Genomic DNA, 26079 nt, shown 5'->3' with positions numbered 1-26079 from the left:
GACCGGGGACCGAGCCCATCACTGACCCACAGGCTCCGGGGACCGAGAGTGGACCGAGCCCGTCACTGACCCACAGGCTCCGGAGACCGAGAGTGGACCGAGCCCGTCACTGACCCACAGGCTCCGGGGACCGGGGACCGAGAGTGGACCGGGGACCGAGAGTGGACCGAGCCCGTCACTGACCCACAGGCTCCGGAGACCGAGAGTGGACCGAGCCCGTCACTGACCCACAGGCTCCGGGGACCGGGGACCGAGAGTGGACCGGGGACCGAGAGTGGACCGAGCCCGTCACTGACCCACAGGCTCCGGGACCGGGGACCGAGAGTGGACCGGGGACCGAGAGTGGACCGGGGACCGAGCCCGTCACTGACCCACAGGCTCCGGGACCGAGAGTGGACCGAGCCCGTCACTGACCCACAGGCTCCGGGGACCGAGCCCGTCACTGACCCACAGGCTCCGGGACCGGGGACCGGGGGGTTTCTCGCTCGTTGCCGGGATCCTATAAAACTGCCAAGACGCCGCGAGCAATCCTGCGAGTGAAAAATGCGCCCCCGAGAGCGCCGAAGCCGCCTCCCGGCTCCGAGCTGGGGCCAGCCGGCTTCAACATCCAGAGGTCGCAGAGCAGGCTCAGTCTGTCCGCCTCCTTCGAAGCCCTGGCCATCTACTTCCCCTGTATGAACTCCTTCGATGAGGACGATGCCGGTAAGAGCGGGGCTCGGTCGCCTGGTGATGGGGGGTGATTTAAAGAGACCTGGCCGGTGAATAGAAAGAGGAGGAAAGCCGAGTTAATTTGCCTTTAATGTTCAGATCCAGGTGCAAGAGGGAAAGACAGAATGAGAGAGAGAGAGAGAGAGGGGCAGTAACGAAACTTGGAAATGCGATCACACGAGTAACACTGATCCAAGCTGAGAAAGTATTCACAGAATCATAGAAATATCAGAGTGCTGATTTATTCTGAATATATCTGCAGGTCTGTGAGGTGATTGTCTGATCTAAATATTGGCTACAAGGAGCTCTCTCTTATCTGTCCGGCAATTCACACACAGTAAGGCAGCAGCAGTGTGGAAACAGTAAGGAAGGAGTTTAGGTAAAGAGGGATTTTCACATCGTTCACCTGACGAAGGAGGAAGCCTCCGAAAGCTTGTGAATTTAAAATAAAATTGCTGGACTATAACTTGGTGTTGTAAAATTGTTTACAATTTAGATAAAGATGGAGAAGGTTTAAATACAGCGAGTGAGAGGGAGGAAGAGCAGAGAGAGAGAGAGAGGAGGGCAGGCAGTGTCTCTGACTGGAAAGTGAAGGGAAGAAGCTGGAGAGAATGTGTGTGTGTTAGAAAGAGAGGGTAACAGAGTCAGAGAAAAAGATATATTTGTGAAAGAGAGAAAGATATAAAGAGGGATTCTACAGCCACCCTGCCGTTGTACTGAGTTTCAGTCAAGGTGATGGGGGAAGTTTGAAGCGGAGCCTGGTTTGGTGTTCTGGTTCCCCTCCCACGGGACACGGTTGGCAGTCCCAGGGTCATTGGATGTAGATCAGCACTGAGATAACCTGGAGGGAGTGTTGGTGCGGAGCAGGGCTTTTTTTTGTCAGGACTGAGAGATGAAGCCGAGCCGGTTACTGTATTTTCCATCGCTTCCTAATCCCCCCGTCTCATGTTATGGTCCCTTAGACCACATGCTGAGACAGGGATGTGCAGTTTGTCCCATCTCCTGTGCCTCATTGAGAGAACAGACAGGGGTGCGGGTCAATGCGCCAACTTGCTTTCACTTTTTCCCCTTTCGCCTTCCTGCGCGCTTTAGACCCGCTTCCCTCGATGTCTCTCAATCTCTTGAGTCTCTCCAACTTCTCGCTGCTCGATCTTCCCCACTGCCCGAAGTAACTCATTGGACCTGACCGTGTTCGTCAGTTGTCCCGTCTCACCATCACTCCACTGAGCAGCTGATTGACCCGAGTCTCACCACCGAGACCCATCACACAGTTTACATCAACTAGAGGCTACACATCTGGAATACATCCCCACACCACCATGGGTGAAGGTGTACAATTCTAACACTCAGAGTTATGGAATGGGCAGAGAGAGGTAGAGTTCTCCACACTGCACATCTGCAGATCCGAATTCAGATGACCAAGGGGGCACTAAGTGAAGGCGAGGGTGTTCCCTCGCTGGCAAGAGGGATGGGTGGTGGTGATTGGGAAGGGTCCTTGTCAGATGGAGGGACTGGGAGCAGCCGGCACAGTTTTTCATTAACTGCAGCCTGAGTCCAGACAGATTGAGGAACGGGAAGAGTTTACTTGCCCTGGAAATAAAAATACAAAAAATGCAACAACGAAAAAAAAAGATAATTTCACACTCGACTCAGGACTGGTTAATTTACAACCTAAACATTGTCCTAAAACTGCAGATTTCATTCTACAACATCTTCCCTTACTGGGACTGAGGTTTTAAAAAAATATTATGAAGTGTTTTGTTAGAGGGAATCGGGAAAGATTATTTGCTCTGGTTCTGGGGTCATCAATTTAAAATGATCACTAAGAGTATGAGGAGAGAGGCCTTTTCGCAGAATTATTGGAGCATGGAATGCTTTGCTACGACGGAGTCACTGAAGCAGAGACCATTGCATCTTTTAAGGTAAAATGAATATTTGAAGCAGAGGGAGATACAGAGCTATTAGGACAGGGTGTGGCAGTGGGATTAGGATTGGATTAGTCCAGCAAAGACCAAGCACAGACAACAAGGGCTGAATGTGCAGTGAACTCCTATAGTTCCATGGATCTGGTTGGATGTAAAAAGAAAGAAAGACTTGCATTGATATAGCGCCTTTCACAACCTCAGGACGTCCCAAAGCCAATAAAGTACTTTTTAAAGTGTAGTCACTGTTGTGATGTAGGAAACACGGCAGCCAATTTGCGAACAGCAAGATCCCACAAACAGCAATGTGATAATGGCCAGATCATCTGTTTTAGCGATGTTGGTTGAGGGCCTCGGTTTAACATCTCATCCAAAAGACGGCAGCCCCGACAGTGCAGCACTCCCTCAGTACTGCACTGGGAGATGAAAGCTACCTTATCCCTTATAAGCAGATAGTCTCAGCGATAGTTAGAAGTCACACAGTGTGGTGGGAATGTGTGGAATAGACTCATTGCCGGACCAATGATATATTCCCAATATCCTGTTTACAAAAGCCAGATCTTTGACTCAATGATGATGATCAGCATTCACCCCGCCTCAATTAAAGGGGAAGTAAATTCTATTAGATTAGTCCAGAACCCCTCCACGTGATGAATACAGATATCTGTACAGGAGCCATCATTCTCGGTCATCCCTTTGTTTCTGCATTGAACGGATGGCTAGAGGCAGCCATAGAGTAGATATTTTAGCCCCGAGTCTGGCAGAAATTGGCTTGAGTTGACTCATGGATGGCAGGAGTTCAGTGGGCGGGTTGCACCTGGTTTTCCGGTTGGAGTCCCTCCCCCTAATTTGAATAGGCTACTGGCACACGGTAAGCTTGTCCAAAAAAAAACACTTGGCCTGTCACACACCTGGCTGGGGAATGGAAAATCCAGGGAGACAGCAGCTTTTCAAGGGCTGCAATTTGCAATTAAAGGGGATGTTTCAGTAGTGACAGAGAAGTTGCCTAATTCCTTATGTTGACAAGTTGGAAGTCCCGAAAAGGAGCCTGCCAGATCCCAGCACTCCCATACACTAAGTTTATACGGAGGAGATGTACACTGTGGGTGGAGTCTTGTTAAAGTTGGAATATTGATGAGGACCCTATGTAATCTAATTTAATATTAAAATGAGGCTGGCACTGTGGCCCAAATATTTGGTCTGTAAATTGGGTGTCCCTTGAATCGGTCGCACAAGGCCAGGCACCTGATTATCTGGCCTCCACCCATTGGTTGGACCTCAAAAATGGGCCCACCTGTAGCGTTCACAATGATCATGAAGTTCCTGTTATTGGTGTCACTGACTGATATCTGCCCTGTTATTGGTGTCTCTGACTGATATTTGCCCTGTTATTGGTGTCTCTGACTGATATCTGCCCTGTTACTGGTGTCACTGACTGATATTTGCCCTGTTATTGGTGTCACTGACTGATATCTGCCCTGTTACTGGTGTCACTGACTGATATCTGCCCTGTTATTGGTGTCACTGACTGATATCTGCCCTGTTACTGGTGTCACTGACTGATATTTGCCCTGTTATTGGTGTCACTGACTGATATCTGCCCTGTTACTGGTGTCACTGACTGATATCTGCCCTGTTACTGGTGTCTCTGACTGATATCTGCCCTGTTATTGGTGTCACTGACTGATATCTGCCCTGTTACTGGTGTCACTGACTGATATTTGCCCTGTTATTGGTGTCTCTGACTGATATCTGCCCTGTTACTGGTGTCACTGACTGATATCTGCCCTGTTACTGGTGTCACTGACTGATATCTGCCCTGTTATTGGTGTCACTGACTGATATCTGCCCTGTTACTGGTGTCACTGACTGATATCTGCCCTGTTACTGGTGTCACTGACTGATATCTGCCCTGTTATTGGTGTCACTGACTGATATCTGCCCTGTTACTGGTGTCACTGACTGATATCTGCCCTGTTACTGGTGTCACTGACTGATATCTGCCCTGTTACTGGTGTCACTGACTGATATCTGCCCTGTTACTGGTGTCTCTGACTGATATCTGCCCTGTTACTGGTGTCACTGGCTGATATCTGCCCTGTTACTGGTGTCTCTGACTGATATCTGCCCTGTTACTGGTGTCACTGACTGATATCTGCCCTGTTACTGGTGTCACTGACTGATATCTGCCCTGTTACCGGTGTCTCTGACTGATATCTGCCCTGTTACTGGTGTCACTGACTGATATCTGCCCTGTTACTGGTGTCTCTGACTGATATTTGCCCTGTTACTGGTGTCACTGACTGATATTTGCCCTGTTATTGGTGTCTCTGACTGATATTTGCCCTGTTACTGGTGTCTCTGACTGATATCTGCCCTGTTACTGGTGTCACTGACTGATATCTGCCCTGTTACTGGTGTCTCTGACTGATATCTGCCCTGTTACTGGTGTCACTGACTGATATCTGCCCTGTTACTGGTGTCACTGACTGATATTTGCCCTGTTACTGGTGTCACTGACTGATATTTGCCCTGTTACTGGTGTCACTGACTGATATCTGCCCTGTTACTGGTGTCACTGACTGATATCTGCCCTGTTATTGGTGTCACTGACTGATATTTGCCCTGTTACTGGTGTCACTGACTGATATTTGCCCTGTTACTGGTGTCACTGACTGATATCTGCCCTGTTACTGGTGTCACTGACTGATATTTGCCCTGTTACTGGTGTCACTGACTGATATTTGCCCTGTTACTGGTGTCACTGACTGATATCTGCCCTGTTATTGGTGTCACTGACTGATATTTGCCCTGTTACTGGTGTCTCTGACTGATATTTGCCCTGTTACTGGTGTCACTGACTGATATCTGCCCTGTTATTGGTGTCACTGACTGATATCTGCCCTGTTATTGGTGTCACTGACTGATATCTGCCCTGTTACTGGTGTCACTGACTGATATCTGCCCTGTTACTGGTGTCTCTGACTGATATCTGCCCTGTTATTGGTGTCACTGACTGATATCTGCCCTGTTATTGGTGTCACTGACTGATATCTGCCCTGTTACTGGTATATGTCACTGATACAGTGTGAGTGTGGGGTATATCAAATAATGTTACAGTGTGAGGTGTATCAGAATGATGCAATGTGGAACATGGGGTATATCAGGTAATGTCATAAGTGTGGTGTGGGTTATTTCAGAGAATGATATAGTGATGGGTGTGGGGTGTATCAGGGAGTGTTACACTTAGAGGCGTGGGGTGAGGGTTGTGATGTATATTAGTGTGCTACAGTGAGGGTGTGGGGTATATCAGAGAGCGTTACAGTGAGGGGTGTGGGGTATATCAGAGAGGGTTACATTGAGGGTGTGGGGTATATCAGAGAGAGTTACAGTGAGGGGTGTGGGGTATATCAGAGAGTGTTACAGTGAGGGGTGTGGGGTATATCAGGGAGCGTTACAGTGAGGGGTGTGGGGTATATCAGAGAGAGTTACAGTGAGGGGTGTGGGGTATATCAGAGAGAGTTACAGTGAGGGGTATGGGGTATATCAGAGAGAGTTACAGTGAGGGGTGTGGGGTATATCAGGGAGCATTACAGTGAGGGGTGTGGGGTATATCAGGGAGTGTTACACTTAGAGGCATGGGATGAGGGGTGTGGTGTATATTAGAGTGTTACAGTGAGGGTGTGGGGTATATCAGATAGAATTAAAGTGAGGGGTATGGGGTATATCAGAGTGTTTTACCATGAGGGGTATAATGTGTTTCAGAGTGTATTACAGAGATGGGTGTGGGGTATATCAGACTGTATTGCAACGATGGGTGTAGGGTATATCAGTGTGTTGACGTGAGGGGTGTGGGGTATATCAGAGTGTTACAATGATGGGTGTGGGGCATATCAGTTTGTTGCAGTGAGGGGTGTGGGCGATAGCAGAGTGTTACAGTGAGGGGTGTGAGGTATATCAGAGTGTGGCAGTGAGGGGTGTGGGGTATATCAGAATGTTGCAGTGAGGGGTGTGGGGTATATCAGAGTGTTACAGTGAGGGGTGTGGGGTATATCAGAGTGTTACAGTGAGGGGTGAGGGGTATATCAGAGTGTTACAGTGAGGGGTGCAGGGTATATCAGTGTGTTACAGTGAGGGGTGAGGGGTATATCAGAGTGTTACAGTGAGGGGTGTGGGGTATATCAGAGTGTTACAGTGAGGGGTGTGGGGTATATCAGAGTGTTACAGTGAGGGGTGTAGGGTATATCAGAGTGTGTTACAGTGAGGGGTGTGGGGTATATCAGAGTGTTACAGTGAGGGGTGAGGGGTATATCAGAGTGTTACAGTGAGGGGTGCAGGGTATATCAGTGTGTTACAGTGAGGGGTGAGGGGTATATCAGAGTGTTACAGTGAGGGGTGTGGGGTATATCAGAGTGTTACAGTGAGGGGTGTGGGGTATATCAGAGTGTTACAGTGAGGGGTGAGGGGTATATCAGAGTGTTACAGTGAGGGGTGAGGGGTATATCAGAGTGTTGCAGTGAGGGGTGTGGGGTATATCAGAGTGTTGCAATGAGGGTTGTGGCGTATATCAGAGTATTTCAGTAAGGGGGTGGGGTATATCAGAGTGTGGCAGTGAGAGGTATGGGGTATATCAGGGGAAGGGTCAAAGGAAGACATTTTTCTCCAAACGCAGCCATATTATCGAGGCCTTGTGTAAATCTTGGAATAGTGTTATGTTTTATATTGTATTGTCGTAGCAATACACCCTGAAATAATACACCCTGAAACAATAAATCCTGAAACAATACACCCTGAAATAATACACCCTGAAACAATAAATCCTGAAACAATACACCCTGAAATAATAAACTCTGAAACAATACTTCCTGAAACAATACACTCTGAAATAATCAACTCTGAAACAATACATCCTGAAACAATACACCCTGAAACAATACACCCTGAAACAATACATCCTGAAACAATACACCCTGAAAGAATACATCCTGAAACAATACATCCTGAAACAATACACCCTGAAACAATACACCCTGAAACAATACACCCTGAAAGAATACATCCTGAAACAAGACATCCTGAAACAATACACCCTGAAAGAATACATCCTGAAACAATACACCCTGAAAGAATACATCCTGAAACAATACATCCTGAAACAATAAATCCTGAAACAATACACCCTGAAACAATACATCCTGAAACAATGCACCCTGAAACAATACACCCTGAAACAATACATCCTGAAACAATACATCCTGAAACAATACATCCTGAAACAATACACCCTGAAAGAATACACCCTGAAACAATACATCCTGAAACAATACATCCTGAAAGAATACATCCTGAAACAATACATCCTGAAACAATACATCCTGAAACAATACACCCTGAAAGAATACATCCTGAAACAATACATCCTGAAACAATACACCCTGAAACAATACATCCTGAAACAATACACCCTGAAAGAATACACCCTGAAACAATACATCCTGAAACAATACATCCTGAAACAATACACCCTGAAAGAATACACCCTGAAACAATACATCCTGAAACAATACATCCTGAAACAATACATCCTGAAACAATACATCCTGAAACAATACACCCTGAAACAATACATCCTGAAACAATACATCCTGAAACAACACACCCTCTAACAATACACCCTGAAACAATACACCCTGAAACAATACACCCTGAAACAATACACCCTGAAACAATAAACCCTGAAACAATACACCCTGAAACAATACACCCTGAAACAATACATCCTGAAACAATACACCCTGAAACAATACACCCTGAAACAACACACCCTGAAACAATACACCCTGAAACAATACACCCTGAAACAATACACCCTGAAAGAATACATCCTGAAACAACACACCCTGAAACAATACACCCTGGAACAATACACCCTGAAACAATACACCCTGAAACAATACATCCTGAAACAATACACCCTGAAACAATACACCCTGAAACAATACACCCTGAAACAATACATCCTGAAGCAACACACCCTGAAACAATACATCCTGAAACAATACATCCTGAAACAACACACCCTGAAACAACACACCCTGAAACAATACACCCTGAAACAATACACCCTGAAACAATACACCCTGAAACAATACATCCTGAAACAATACACCCTGAAACAATACACCCTGAAACAATACATCCTGAAACAATGCACCCTGAAACAATACATCCTGAAACAATACACCCTGAAACAATACACCCTGAAACAATAAACCCTGAAACAATACATCCTGAAACAATGCACCCTGAAACAATACATCCTGAAACAATGCACCCTGAAGCAATACATCCTGAAACAATACACCCTGAAACAATACACCCTGAAACAATACATCCTGAAACAATGCACCCTGAAACAATACATCCTGAAACAATACACCCTAAAACAATACATCCTGAAACTATACACCCTGAAACAATACACCCTGAAACAATACATCCTGAAACAATGCACCCTAAAACAATACACCCTGAAACAATGCACCCTGAAACAATACATCCTGAAACAATACATCCTGAAACAATACATCCTGAAACAATACACCCTGAAACAATACACCCTGAAACAATGCACCCTGAAACAATACATCCTGAAACAACACACCCTGAAACGATACATCCTGAAACAATACACCCTAAAACAATACACCCTGAAACAATGCACCCTGAAACAATACATCCTGAAACAATACATCCTGAAACAATACACCCTGAAACAATGCACCCTGAAACAATACACCCTGAAACAATACATCCTGAAACAATACACCCTAAAACAATACACCCTGAAACAATACATCCTGAAACAATACACCCTGAAACAATACATCCTGAAACAATACATCCTGAAACAATACATCCTGAAACAATACACCCTGAAACAATGCACCCTGAAACAATACATCCTGAAACAACACACCCTGAAACGATACACCCTGAAACAATACATCCTGAAACAATACATCCTGAAACAATACACCCTGAAACAATACATCGTGAAACGATACATCCTGAAACAATACACCCTGAAACAATGCACCCTGAAACAATACACCCTGAAACAATACACCCTGAAACAATACATCCTGAAACAATACATCCTGAAACAATACATCCTGAAACAATACATCCTGAAACAATACATCCTGAAACAATACATCCTGAAACAATACATCCTGAAAGAATACATCCTGAACCGATTCACCCTGAAACGATACACCCTGAAACGATACATCCTGAAACAATACATCCTGAAACAATACATCCTGAAACAACACACCCTGAAACGATACACCCTGAAACAATACATCCTGAAACAATACATCCTGAAACAATACATCCTGAAACAATACATCGTGAAACAATACATCCTGAAACAATACATCCTGAAACAATACATCCTGAACCGATACACCCTGAAACGATACACCCTGAAACAACACACCCTGAAACAATACACACTGAAACAATACACCCTCAAACAATACACCCTGAAACAATACACCCTGAAACAATGCACCCTGAAACAATACACCCTGAAACAATACACACTGAAACAATACACCCTAAAACAATACACCCTGAAACAATACATCCTGAAACAATACACCCTGAAACAATGCACCCTGAAACAATGCACCCTGAAACAATACATCCTGAAACAATACACCCTGAAACAATGCACCCTGAAACAATGCACCCTGAAACAATACACACTGAAACAATACACACTGAAACAATACACCCTGAAACAATACATCCTGAAACAATGCACCCTGAAACAATGCACCCTGAAACAATACACCCTGAAACAATGCACCCTGAAACAATGCACCCTGAAACAATACATCCTGAAACAATACACCCTGAAACAATGCACCCTGAAACAATGCACCCTGAAACAATACACCCTGAAACAACACATCCTGAAACAATACACCCTGAAACAATGCACCCTGAAACAATACACCCTGAAACGATACATCCTGAAACAATGCACCCTGAAACAATGCACCCTGAAACAATACACCCTGAAACAATACACACTGAAACAATACACCCTGAAACAATACACCCTGAAACAATACACACTGAAACAATACACCCTGAAACAATGCACCCTGAAACAATACACCCTGAAACGATACATCCTGAAACGATACACCCTGAAACAATACATCCTGAAACAATACACCCTGAAACAATACATCCTGAAACAATACACCCTGAAACGATACATCCTGAAACGATACACCCTGAAACAATACATCCTGAAACAATACATCCTGAAACGAAACATCCTGAAACAATACATCCTGAAACAATACATCCTGAAACAATACACCCTGAAACAACACACCCTGAAACAATCCATCCTGAAACAATACACCCTGAAACAATACATCCTGAAACGAGACACCCTGAAACAATACACCCTGAAACAATACATCCTGAAACAATACATCCTGAAACAATACATCCTGAAACAATACACCCTGAAACAATACATCCTGAAACAATACATCCTGAAACAACACACCCTGAAACGATACATCCTGAAACAATACACCCTGAAACAATACACCCTGAAACAATACATCCTGAAACAATACATCCTGAAACAATACACCCTGAAACAATACATCCTGAAACAACACACCCTGAAACAATCCATCCTGAAACAATACACCCTGAAACAATACATCCTGAAACGATACACCCTGAAACAATACATCCTGAAACAACACACCCTGAAACAATCCATCCTGAAACAATACACCCTGAAACAATACATCCTGAAACAATACACCCTGAAACAATACATCCTGAAACAACACACCTTGAAACAATCCATCCTGAAACAATACATCCTGAAACAACACATCCTGAAACAATACACCCTGAAACGATACATCCTGAAACAATACACCCTGAAACAATACACCCTGAAACAATACATCCTGAAACAATACATCCTGAAACAATACACCCTGAAACAATACATCCTGAAACAACACACCCTGAAACAATCCATCCTGAAACAATACACCCTGAAACAATACATCCTGAAACGATACACCCTGAAACAATACACCCTGAAACAATACATCCTGAAACAATACATCCTGAAACGATACATCCTGAAACAATACACCCTGAAACAATACACCCTGAAACAATACATCCTGAAACAATACCCCCTGAAACAATACACCCTGAAACAATACATCCTGAAACAATACACCCTGAAACGATACATCCTGAAACGATACACCCTGAAACAATACATCCTGAAACAATACATCCTGAAACAATACATCCTGAAACAATACATCCTGAAACAATACATCCTGAAACAATACACCCTGAAACAACACACCCTGAAACAATCCATCCTGAAACAATACACCCTGAAACAATACATCCTGAAACAATACACCCTGAAACAATACATCCTGAAACCATACATCCTGAAACGATACATCCTGAAACAATACACCCTGAAACAATACACCCTGAAACAATACACCCTGAAACAATACATCCTGAAACAATACATCCTGAAACAACACACCCTGAAACAATACATCCTGAAACAACACACCCTGAAACAATACATCCTGAAACAATACATCCTGAAACAACACACCCTGAAACAATACATCCTGAAACAATACATCCTGAAACAACACACCCTGAAACGATACACCCTGAAACGATACACCCTGAAACAATACACCCTGAAACAATACACCCTGAAACAATACATCCTGAAACAATACATCCTGAAACAACACACCCTGAAACAATACATCCTGAAACAATACATCCTGAAACAATACATCCTGAAACAATCCATCCTGAAACAATACATCCTGAAACAATACATCCTGAAACAATCCATCCTGAAACAATACATCCTGAAACAATACACCCTGAAACAATACATCCTGAAACAATACATCCTGAAACAACACACCCTGAAACAACACACCCTGAAACAATACATCCTGAAACAATACATCATGACGCAACACATCCTGAAACAATACATCCTGAAACAATACATCATGACGCAACACATCCTGAAACAATACATCCTGAAACAATCCATCCTGAAACAATACACCCTGAAACAATACACCCTGAAACAATACATCCTGAAACAATACACCCTGAAACAATACACCCTGAAATAACACACCCTGAAACAACACACCCTGAAACAATACATCCTGAAACAATACATCCTGAAACAATACATCCTGAAACAATACATCCTGAAACAACACACCCTGAAACAATACATCCTGAAACAATACATCCTGAAACAATACATCCTGAAACAATACATCCTGAAATAACACACCCTGAAACAATACATCCTGAAACAATACATCCTGAAACAACAAACCCTGAAACAACACACCCTGAAACAATACATCCTGAAACAATACACCCTGAAACAATACATCCTGAAACAACACATCCTGAAACAACACACCCTGAAACAACACACCCTGAAACAATACATCCTGAAACAATAAATCATGAAACAATACATCCTGAAACAATCCATCCTGAAACAATACATCCTGAAACAATACATCCTGAAACAATACATCCTGAAACAACACACCCTGAAACAACACATCCTGAAACAATACATCCTGAAACAATCCATCCTGAAACAATACATCCTGAAACAATACATCCTGAAACAACACACCCTGAAACAATACATCCTGAAACAATACACCCTGAAACAATACATCCTGAAACAATACATCCTGAAACAACACACCCTGAAACAACACACCCTGAAACAATACATCCTGAAACAATCCATCCTGAAACAATACATCCTGAAACAATACATCCTGAAATAATACATCCTGAAACAACACACCCTGAAACAACACATCCTGAAACAATACATCCTGAAACAATACATCCTGAAACAATACACCCTGAAACAATACATCCTGAAACAATACATCCTGAAACAACACACCCTGAAACAACACATCCTGAAACAATACACCCTGAAACAATACATCCTGAAACAATACATCCTGAAACAACACACCCTGAAACAATACATCCTGAAACAATACATCCTGAAACAATACATCCTGAAACAACACACCCTGAAACAACACATCCTGAAACAATACACCCTGAAACAATACACCCTGAAACAATACATCCTGAAACAATACATCCTGAAACAACACACCCTGAAACAACACATCCTGAAACAATACACCCTGAAACAATACATCCTGAAACAATACATCCTGAAACAACACACCCTGAAACAACACATCCTGAAACAATACACCCTGAAACAATACATCCTGAAACAATACATCCTGAAACAACACACCCTGAAACAACACATCCTGAAACAATACATCCTGAAACAATACATCCTGAAACAATCCATCCTGAAACAATACACCCTAAAACGATACATCCTGAAACAATACATCCTGAAACAACACACCCTGAAACAATACATCCTGAAACAACACACCCTGAAACAATACATCCTGAAACAATACACCCTGAAACAATACATCCTGAAACAATACATCCTGAAACAATACATCCTGAAACAATACACCCTGAAACAATACATCCTGAAACAATACATCCTGAAACAATACATCCTGAAACAATACACCCTGAAACAATACATCGTGAAACAATACACCCTGAAACAATACATCCTGAAACAATACATCATGAAACAACACACCCTGAAACAATATATCCTGAAACAATACATCCTGAAACAACACACCCTGAAACAACACATCCTGAAACAATACACCCTGAAACAATACACCCTGAAACAATACATCCTGAAACAATACACCCTGAAACAATACATCCTGAAACAATACATCCTGAAACAATACACCCTGAAACAATACATCCTGAAACAATACACCCTGAAACAATACACCCTGAAACAATACACCCTGAAACAATACACCCTGAAACAATACATCCTGAAACAATACACCCTGAAACAATACATCCTGAAACAATACACCCTGAAACAATACATCCTGAAACAATACATCCTGAAACAACACACCCTGAAACAACACACCCTGAAACAATACATCCTGAAACAATACATCCTGAAACAACACACCCTGAAACAACACACCCTGAAACAATACATCCTGAAACAATACATCCTGAAACAATACATCCTGAAACAATCCATCCTGAAACAATACATCCTGAAAAAACACACCCTGAAACAATACACCCTGAAACAATACATCCTGAAACAATACATCCTGAAACAATACATCCTGAAACAATACATCCTGAAACAATACATCCTGAAACAATACACCCTGAAACAATACACCCTGAAACGATACAATCTGAAACGATACAACCTGAAACGATACACCCTGAAACGATACACCCTGAAACCATACATCCTGAAACAATACATCCTGAAACGATACACCCTGAAACGACACACGCTGAAACAACACACCCTGAAACAATACATCCTGAAACGATACACCCTGAAACAATACATCCTGAAACGATACACCCTGAAACGATACACCCTGAAACGATACATCCTGAAACGATACACCCTGAAACGATACACCCTGAAACGATACATCCTGAAACGATACACCCTGAAACAATACACCCTGAAACAATACATCCTGAAACAATACATCCTGAAACAATACATCCTGAAACAATACATCGTGAAACAATACACCCTGAAACAATACATCCTGAAACAATACATCATGAAACAACACACCCTGAAACAATATATCCTGAAACAATACATCCTGAAACAATACATCCTGAAACAATACATCATGAAACAACACACCCTGAAACAATATATCCTGAAACAATCCATCCTGAAACAATCCATCCTGAAACAATACACCCTGAAACGATACATCCTGAAACAATACATCCTGAAACAACACACCCTGAAACAACACATCCTGAAACAATACACCCTGAAACAATACACCCTGAAACAATACATCCTGAAACAATACACCCTGAAACAATACATCCTGAAACAATACATCCTGAAACAATACACCCTGAAACAATACATCCTGAAACAATACACCCTGAAACAATACATCCTGAAACAATACACCCTGAAACAATACACCCTGAAACAATACATCCTGAAACAATACACCCTGAAACAATACATCCTGAAACAATACACCCTGAAACAATACATCCTGAAACAATACATCCTGAAACAACACACCCTGAAACAACACACCCTGAAACAATACATCCTGAAACAATCCATCCTGAAACAATACATCCTGAAACAACAAACCCTGAAACAATACATCCTGAAACAATACATCCTGAAACAACACACCCTGAAACAATACACCCTGAAACAACACACCCTGAAACAATACACCCTGAAACAATACATCCTGAAACAATACATCCTGAAACAATACACCCTGAAACAATACACCCTGAAACGATACACCCTGAAACAATACACCCTGAAACAATACACCCTGAAACAATACACCCTGAAACAATACAATCTGAAACGATACAACCTGAAACGATACACCCTGAAACGATACACCCTGAAACCATACATCCTGAAACAATACATCCTGAAACGATACACCCTGAAACGACACATCCTGAAACAATACATCCTGAAACGATACACCCTGAAACAATACATCCTGAAACGATACACCCTGAAACGATACACCCTGAAACGATACATCCTGAAACGATACACCCTGAAACGATACACCCTGAAACGATACATCCTGAAACGATACACCCTGAAACAATACACCCTGAAACAATACATCCTGAAACAATACATCCTGAAACAATACATCCTGAAACAATACACCCTGAAACAATACATCCTGAAACAATACATCCTGAAACAATACATCCTGAAACAATACATCCTGAAACAATACATCCTGAAACAATACATCCTGAAACAATACATCCTGAAACAATACATCCTGAAACAATACATCCTGAAACAATACATCCTGAAACAATACACCCTGAAACAATACATCCTGAAACAATATATCCTGAAACAATACATCCTGAAACAATACATCCTGAAACAATATATCCTGAAACAATATATCCTGAAACAATACATCCTGAAACAATACATCCTGAAACAATACATCCTGAAACGATACATCCTGAAACGATACATCCTGAAACGATACACCCTGAAACGATACACCCTGAAACGATACACCCTGAAACAATACATCCTGAAACGATACATCCTGAAACAATACATCCTGAAACAATACACCCTGAAACAATACACCCTGAAACAATACATCCTGAAACAACACATCCTGAAACGATACACCCTGAAACGATACACCCTGAAACAATACACCCTGAAACAATACATCCTGATACAATACATCCTGAAACAATACACCCTGAAACAATACACCCTGAAACAATACATCCTGAAACAACACATCCTGAAACGATACACCCTGAAACGATACACCCTGAAACGATACACCCTGAAACAATACACCCTGAAACAATACATCCTGAAACAATACATCCTGAAACAATACACCCTGAAACAATACACCCTGAAACAATACACCCTGAAACGATACAATCTGAAACGATACAACCTGAAACGATACACCCTGAAACGATACACCCTGAAACCATACATCCTGAAACGATACATCCTGAAACGATACACCCTGAAACGACACACGCTGAAACAACACACCCTGAAACAATACATCCTGAAACGATACACCCTGAAACGATACATCCTGAAACGATACACCCTGAAACGATACACCCTGAAACGATACACCCTGAAACGATACACCCTGAAACAATACATCCTGAAACAATACATCCTGAAACAACACATCCTGAAACAATACACCCTGAAACAATACACCCTGAAACAATACATCCTGAAACAATACATCCTGAAACAATACACCCTGAAACAATACATCCTGAAACAATACATCCTGAAACGATACACCCTGAAACGATACACCCTGAAACGATACACCCTGAAACGATACATCCTGAAACAATACACCCTGAAACAACACATCCTGAAACAATACACCCTGAAACAATACACCCTGAAACAATACATCCTGAAACAATATATCCTGAAACAATACATCCTGAAACAATACATCCTGAAACAATATATCCTGAAACAATACATCCTGAAACAATACATCCTGAAACAATACATCCTGAAACGATACACCCTGAAACAATGCACCCTGAAACGATACACCCTGAAACAATACATCCTGAAACGATACACCCTGAAACGATACACCCTGAAACGATACATCCTGAAACGATACACCCTGAAACGATACACCCTGAAACGATACATCCTGAAACGATACACCCTGAAACAATACATCCTGAAACAATACATCCTGAAACAATACATCCTGAAACAATACATCGTGAAACAATACACCCTGAAACAATACATCCTGAAACAATACATCATGAAACAACACACCCTGAAACAATATATCCTGAAACAATACACCCTGAAACAATACATCCTGAAACAATACATCATGAAACAACACACCCTGAAACAATATATCCTGAAACAATCCATCCTGAAACAATCCATCCTGAAACAATACACCCTGAAACGATACATCCTGAAACAATACATCCTGAAACAACACACCCTGAAACAACACATCCTGAAACAATACACCCTGAAACAATACACCCTGAAACAATACATCCTGAAACAATACACCCTGAAACAATACATCCTGAAACAATACATCCTGAAACAATACACCCTGAAACAATACATCCTGAAACAATACACCCTGAAACAATACATCCTGAAACAATACACCCTGAAACAATACACCCTGAAACAATACATCCTGAAACAATACACCCTGAAACAATACATCCTGAAACAATACACCCTGAAACAATACATCCTGAAACAATACATCCTGAAACAACACACCCTGAAACAACACACCCTGAAACAATACATCCTGAAACAATCCATCCTGAAACAATACATCCTGAAACAACAAACCCTGAAACAATACATCCTGAAACAATACATCCTGAAACAACACACCCTGAAACAATACACCCTGAAACAACACACCCTGAAACAATACACCCTGAAACAATACATCCTGAAACAATACATCCTGAAACAATACACCCTGAAACAATACACCCTGAAACGATACACCCTGAAACGATACACCCTGAAACAATACACCCTGAAACAATACACCCTGAAACAATACATGCTGAAACAATACACCCTGAAACAATACACCCTGAAACAATACATCCTGAAACAATACATCCTGAAACAATACATCCTGAAACAATACACCCTGAAACAATACATCCTGAAACAATATATCCTGAAACAATACATCCTGAAACAATACATCCTGAAACAATACATCCTGAAACAATACATCCTGAAACAATACATCCTGAAACAATACATCCTGAAACGATACACCCTGAAACGATACACCCTGAAACGATACACCCTGAAACAATACATCCTGAAACAATACACCCTGAAACAATACACCCTGAAACAATACATCCTGAAACAACACATCCTGAAACGATACACCCTGAAACGATACACCCTGAAACAATACACCCTGAAACAATACATCCTGATACAATACATCCTGAAACAATACACCCTGAAACAATACACCCTGAAACAATACATCCTGAAACAACACATCCTGAAACGATACACCCTGAAACGATACACCCTGAAACGATACACCCTGAAACAATACACCCTGAAACAATACATCCTGAAACAATACACCCTGAAACAATACACCCTGAAACGATACACCCTGAAACGATACAATCTGAAACGATACAACCTGAAACGATACACCCTGAAACGAGACACCCTGAAACGATACATCCTGAAACAATACATCCTGAAACAATACATCCTGAAACAATACACCCTGAAACAATACACCCTGAAACAATACACCCTGAAACGATACAACCTGAAAGCATACATCCTGAAACAATACACCCTGAAACAATACACCCTGAAACAATACATCCTGAAACAATACACCCTGAAACGATACACCCTGAAAGCATACATCCTGAAACGATACACCCTGAAACGACACACGCTGAAACAACACACCCTGAAACAATACATCCTGAAACGATACACCCTGAAACAATACATCCTGAAACGATACACCCTGAAACGATACACCCTGAAACGATACACCCTGAAACGATACATCCTGAAACGATACACCCTGAAACGATACACCCTGAAACGATACACCCTGAAACGATACACCCTGAAACGATACATCCTGAAACGATACACCCTGAAACGATACATCCTGAAACGATACACCCTGAAACGATACACCCTGAAACGATACACCCTGAAACGATACACCCTGAAACGATACATCCTGAAACGATACATCCTGAAACGACACACGCTGAAACAACACACCCTGAAACAATACATCCTGAAACGATACACCCTGAAACAATACACCCTGAAACAATACATCCTGAAACAATACATCCTGAAACAATACATCCTGAAACAATACACCCTGAAACAATACACCCTGAAACAATACATCCTGAAACAATACATCCTGAAACAATACACCCTGAAACAATACACCCTGAAACAATACATCCTGAAACAATACATCCTGAAACAATACATCCTGAAACAATACATCCTGAAACAATACACCCTGAAACAATACACCCTGAAACAATACACCCTGAAACGACACACGCTGAAACAACACACCCTGAAACAATACATCCTGAAACGATACACCCTGAAACAATACACCCTGAAACAATACATCCTGAAACAATACATCCTGAAACAATACATCCTGAAACAATACACCCTGAAACAATACACCCTGAAACAATACATCCTGAAACAATACATCCTGAAACAATACACCCTGAAACAATACACCCTGAAACAATACATCCTGAAACAATACATCCTGAAACAATACATCCTGAAACAATACATCCTGAAACAATACATCCTGAAACAATGCACCCTGAAACGATACACCCTGAAACAATACACCCTGAAACAATACACCCTGAAACGATACATCCTGAAACAATACACCCTGAAACAACACACCCTGAAACAATACATCCTGAAACAATACATCCTGAAACAATACACCCTGAAACAATACACCCTGAAACAACACACCCTGAAACAATACATCCTGAAACAATACACCCTGAAACAATACACCCTGAAACAATACACCCTGAAACAACACACCCTGAAACAATACACCCTGAAACAATACATCCTGAAACAACACATCCTGAAACAATGCAACCTGAAACGATACATCCTGAAACAATGCACCCTGAAACAATACATCCTGAAACAATACACCCTGAAACAATACACCCTGAAACAACACACCCTGAAACAATACATCCTGAAACAATACATCCTGAAACGATACATCCTGAAACAATACACCCTGAAACAATACATCCTGAAACAATACATCCTGAAACAATACTTCCTGAAACAATGCACCCTGAAACAATGCACCCTGAAACAATACACGCTGAAACAATACACCCTGAAACAATGCACCCTGAAACAATGCACCCTGAAACAATGCACCCTGAAACAATACACCCTGTAACAATGCACCCTGAAACAATGCACCCTGAAACAATGCACCCTGAAACAATGCACCCTGAAACAATGCACCCTGAAACAATACACGCTGAAACAATACATCCTGAAACAATACTTCCTGAAACAATACACCCTGAAACAATACACCCTGAAACAATACACCCTGAAACAATACACCCTGAAACAATACATCCTGAAACAATACATCCTGAAACAATACACGCTGAAACAATACACCCTGAAACAATGCACCCTGAAACAATGCACCCTGAAACAATACACGCTGAAACAATACATCCTGAAACAATACATCCTGAAACAATACTTCCTGAAACAATACACCCTGAAACAATACACCCTGAAACAATACACCCTGAAACAATACACCCTGAAACAATACATCCTGAAACAATACATCCTGAAACAATACATCCTGAAACAATACTTCCTGAAACAATGCACCCTGAAACAATGCACCCTGAAACAATACACGCTGAAACAATACACCCTGAAACAATACATCCTGAAACAATACACCCTGAAACAATACACCCTGAAACAAGACATCCTGAAACAACACATCCTGAAACGATACACCCTGAAACGATACACCCTGAAACAATACACCCTGAAACAATACATCCTCAAACGATACATCCTGAAACGATACACCCTGAAACGATACACCCTGAAACAATACACCCTGAAACAATACATCCTGAAACGATACACCCTGAAACGATACACCCTGAAACAATACACCCTGAAACAATACATCCTGAAACAATACATCCTGAAACAACACACCCTGAAACGATACACCCTGAAACAACACATCCTGAAACAATACACCCTGAAACAATACATCCTGAAACAATACATCCTGAAACGATACATCCTGAAACAATACATCCTGAAACAATGCACCCTGAAACAATACACCCTGAAACAATACATCCTGAAACAATGCACCCTGAAACAATACACCCTGAAACAACACACCCTGAAACGATACACCCTGAAACAACGCACCCTGAAACAATACATCCTGAAACAATACATCCTGAAACGATACATCCTGAAACAATACACCCTGAAACAATACACCCTGAAACAATACACCCTGAAACAATACATCCTGAAACAATACATCCTGAAACAATACACCCTGAAACAATACATCCTGAAACAATACATCCTGAAACAATACATCCTGAAACAATGCACCCTGAAACGATACACCCTGAAACAATACACCCTGAAACAATACATCCTGAAACAATACATCCTGAAACAATACATCCTGAAACAATGCACCCTGAAACAATACACCCTGAAACAATACACCCTGAAACAATACATCCTGAAACAATACATCCTGAAACAACACATCCTGAAACAATACACCCTGAAACAATACATCCTGAAACAATACATCCTGAAACAATACATCCTGAAACAATGCACCCTGAAACGATACACCCTGAAACAATACATCCTGAAACAACACACCCTGAAACAATACATCCTGAAACAATGCACCCTGAAACAATACACCCTGAAACAATACATCCTGAAACAATACATCCTGAAACAATGCACCCTGAAACAATACACCCTGAAACAATACATCCTGAAACAATACATCCTGAAACAATACATCCTGAAACAATGCACCCTGAAACAATACACCCTGAAACAATACACCCTGAAACAATACATCCTGAAACAACACATCCTGAAACAATACACCCTGAAACAATACACCCTGAAACAATACATCCTGAAACAATACACCCTGAAACAATACATCCTGAAACGATACATCCTGAAACGATACATCCTGAAACAATACACCCTGAAACAATACATCCTGAAACAATACATCCTGAAACGATACATCCTGAAACGATACATCCTGAAACAATACACCCTGAAACAATACATCCTGAAACAATACATCCTGAAACAATACATCCTGAAACAATGCACCCTGAAACGATACATCCTGAAACAATACATCCTGAAACAATACATCCTGAAACAATGCACCCTGAAACAACACATCCTGAAACAATGCAACCTGAAACGATACATCCTGAAACAATACATCCTGAAACAATACATCCTGAAACGATACATCCTGCAACAATACACCCTGAAACAATACACCCTGAAATGATACATCCTGAAACAACACACCCTGAAACAATACACCCTGAAACAATACACCCTGAAACGATACACCCTGAAACAATACACCCTGAAATAATAAACTCTGAAACAATACATCCTGAAACAATACACCCTGAAACGATACACCCTGAAACAATACACCCTGAAATAATAAACTCTGAAACAATACATCCTGAAACAATACACCCTGAAACAATACACCCTGAAACAACACACCCTGAAACAATACATCCTGAAACAATACACCCTGAAACGATACACCCTGAAACAATACACCCTGAAACAATACACCCTGAAACAATACACCCTGAAACAACACACCCTGAAACAATACATCCTGAAACAATACACCCTGAAACGATACACCCTGAAACAATACACCCTGAAACAATACACCCTGAAACAATACATCCTGAAACAATACACCCTGAAACAATACATCCTGAAACAATGCACCCTGAAACGATACATCCTGAAACAATACACCCTGAAACAATACACCCTGAAACAATACATCCTGAAACAATACATCCTGAAACAACACATCCTGAAACAATACACCCTGAAACAATACACCCTGAAATGATACATCCTGAAACAACACATCCTGAAACAATACACCCTGAAACAATACACCCTGAAATGATACATCCTGAAACAATACATCCTGAAACAATACACCCTGAAACGATACACCCTGAAACGATACACCCTGAAACAACACACCCTGAAACAATACACCCTGAAACAATACACCCTGAAATGATACATCCTGAAACAACACACCCTGAAACAATACATCCTGAAACAATACACCCTGAAACGATACACCCTGAAACAATACACCCTGAAACAATACATCCTGAAACAATGCAACCTGAAACGATACATCCTGAAACAATACACCCTGAAACAATACATCCTGAAACAACACACCCTGAAACAATACACCCTGAAACAATACATCCTGAAACAATGCAACCTGAAACGATACATCCTGAAACAACACACCCTGAAACAATACACCCTGAAACAATACATCCTGAAACAATGCAACCTGAAACAATACACCCTGAAACAATACATCCTGAAACAACACACCCTGAAACAATACACCCTGAAACGATACACCCTGAAAGAATACACCCTGAAACAATACATCCTGAAACAACACACCCTGAAACAATACATCCTGAAACAATACATCCTGAAACAATGCAACCTGAAACGATACATCCTGAAACAATACACCCTGAAACAATACATCCTGAAACAACACACCCTGAAACAATGCACCCTGAAACGATACACCCTGAAAGAATACACCCTGAAACAATACATCCTGAAACAATACATCCTGAAACAATGCAACCTGAAACGATACATCCTGAAACAATACATCCTGAAACAACACACCCTGAAACAATACATCCTGAAACAATACACCCTGAAACAATACATCCTGAAACAATACACCCTGAAACAATACATCCTGAAACAATACATCCTGAAACAATACATCCTGAAATGATACACCCTGAAACAATACACCCTGAAACAATACATCCTGAAACAATGCAACCTGAAACGATACATCCTGAAACAATACACCCTGAAACAATACATCCTGAAACAATACATCCTGAAATGATACACCCTGAAACAATACATCCTGAAACAATACATCCTGAAATGATACACCCTGAAACAATACTTCCTGAAACAATACATCCTGAAATGATACACCCTGAAACAATACTTCCTGAAACAATACATCCTGAAATGATACACCCTGAAACAATACATCCTGAAACAATACATCCTGAAACAATACACCCTGAAACAACACACCCTGAAACAATACACCCTGAAACAATACATCCTGAAACAATACATCCTGAAACAATGCAACCTGAAACGATACATCCTGAAACAATACATCCTGAAACAATACACCCTGAAACAACACACCCTGAAACGATACATCCTGAAACGATACATCCTGAAACAATGCACCCTGAAATGATACATCCTGAAACAATACATCCTGAAATGATACATCCTGAAATGATACATCCTGAAACAATACATCCTGAAACGATACATCCTGAAACAATGCACCCTGAAATGATACATCCTGAAACAATACATCCTGAAACAATACACCCTGAAACGATACATCCTGAAACGATACATCCTGAAACAATGCACCCTGAAATGATACACCCTGAAACGATACATCCTGAAACAATACATCCTGAAACAATACACCCTGAAACAATACATCCTGAAACAATACACCCTGAAACAATACATCCTGAAACGATACATCCTGAAACGATACATCCTGAAACGATACATCCTGAAACAATGCACCCTGAAACGATACAT

General features: G+C 41.5%; 1 protein-coding gene across 1 annotated transcript in view; it reads left to right on the top strand.

Annotated features, from left to right (window-relative positions):
- Nucleotides 1-462: 462 nt before the first annotated feature.
- rims4 (regulating synaptic membrane exocytosis 4) overlaps nt 463-26079 on the top strand; it is a 104776-nt gene continuing 79159 nt past the window's right edge. Inside the window, exon 1 of the mRNA XM_068000751.1 lies at nt 463-702. Within this exon, the coding sequence (XP_067856852.1) occupies nt 675-702 (28 nt within the window). The 5' untranslated portion in view covers nt 463-674. The remainder of the gene's footprint in view (nt 703-26079) is intronic.

Source organism: Heptranchias perlo, chromosome 19, assembly GCF_035084215.1.
Source record: "Heptranchias perlo isolate sHepPer1 chromosome 19, sHepPer1.hap1, whole genome shotgun sequence".
Taxonomy (NCBI): Eukaryota; Metazoa; Chordata; class Chondrichthyes; order Hexanchiformes; family Hexanchidae; genus Heptranchias; species Heptranchias perlo.
This window is presented reverse-complemented; position numbering and strand designations above follow the sequence as displayed.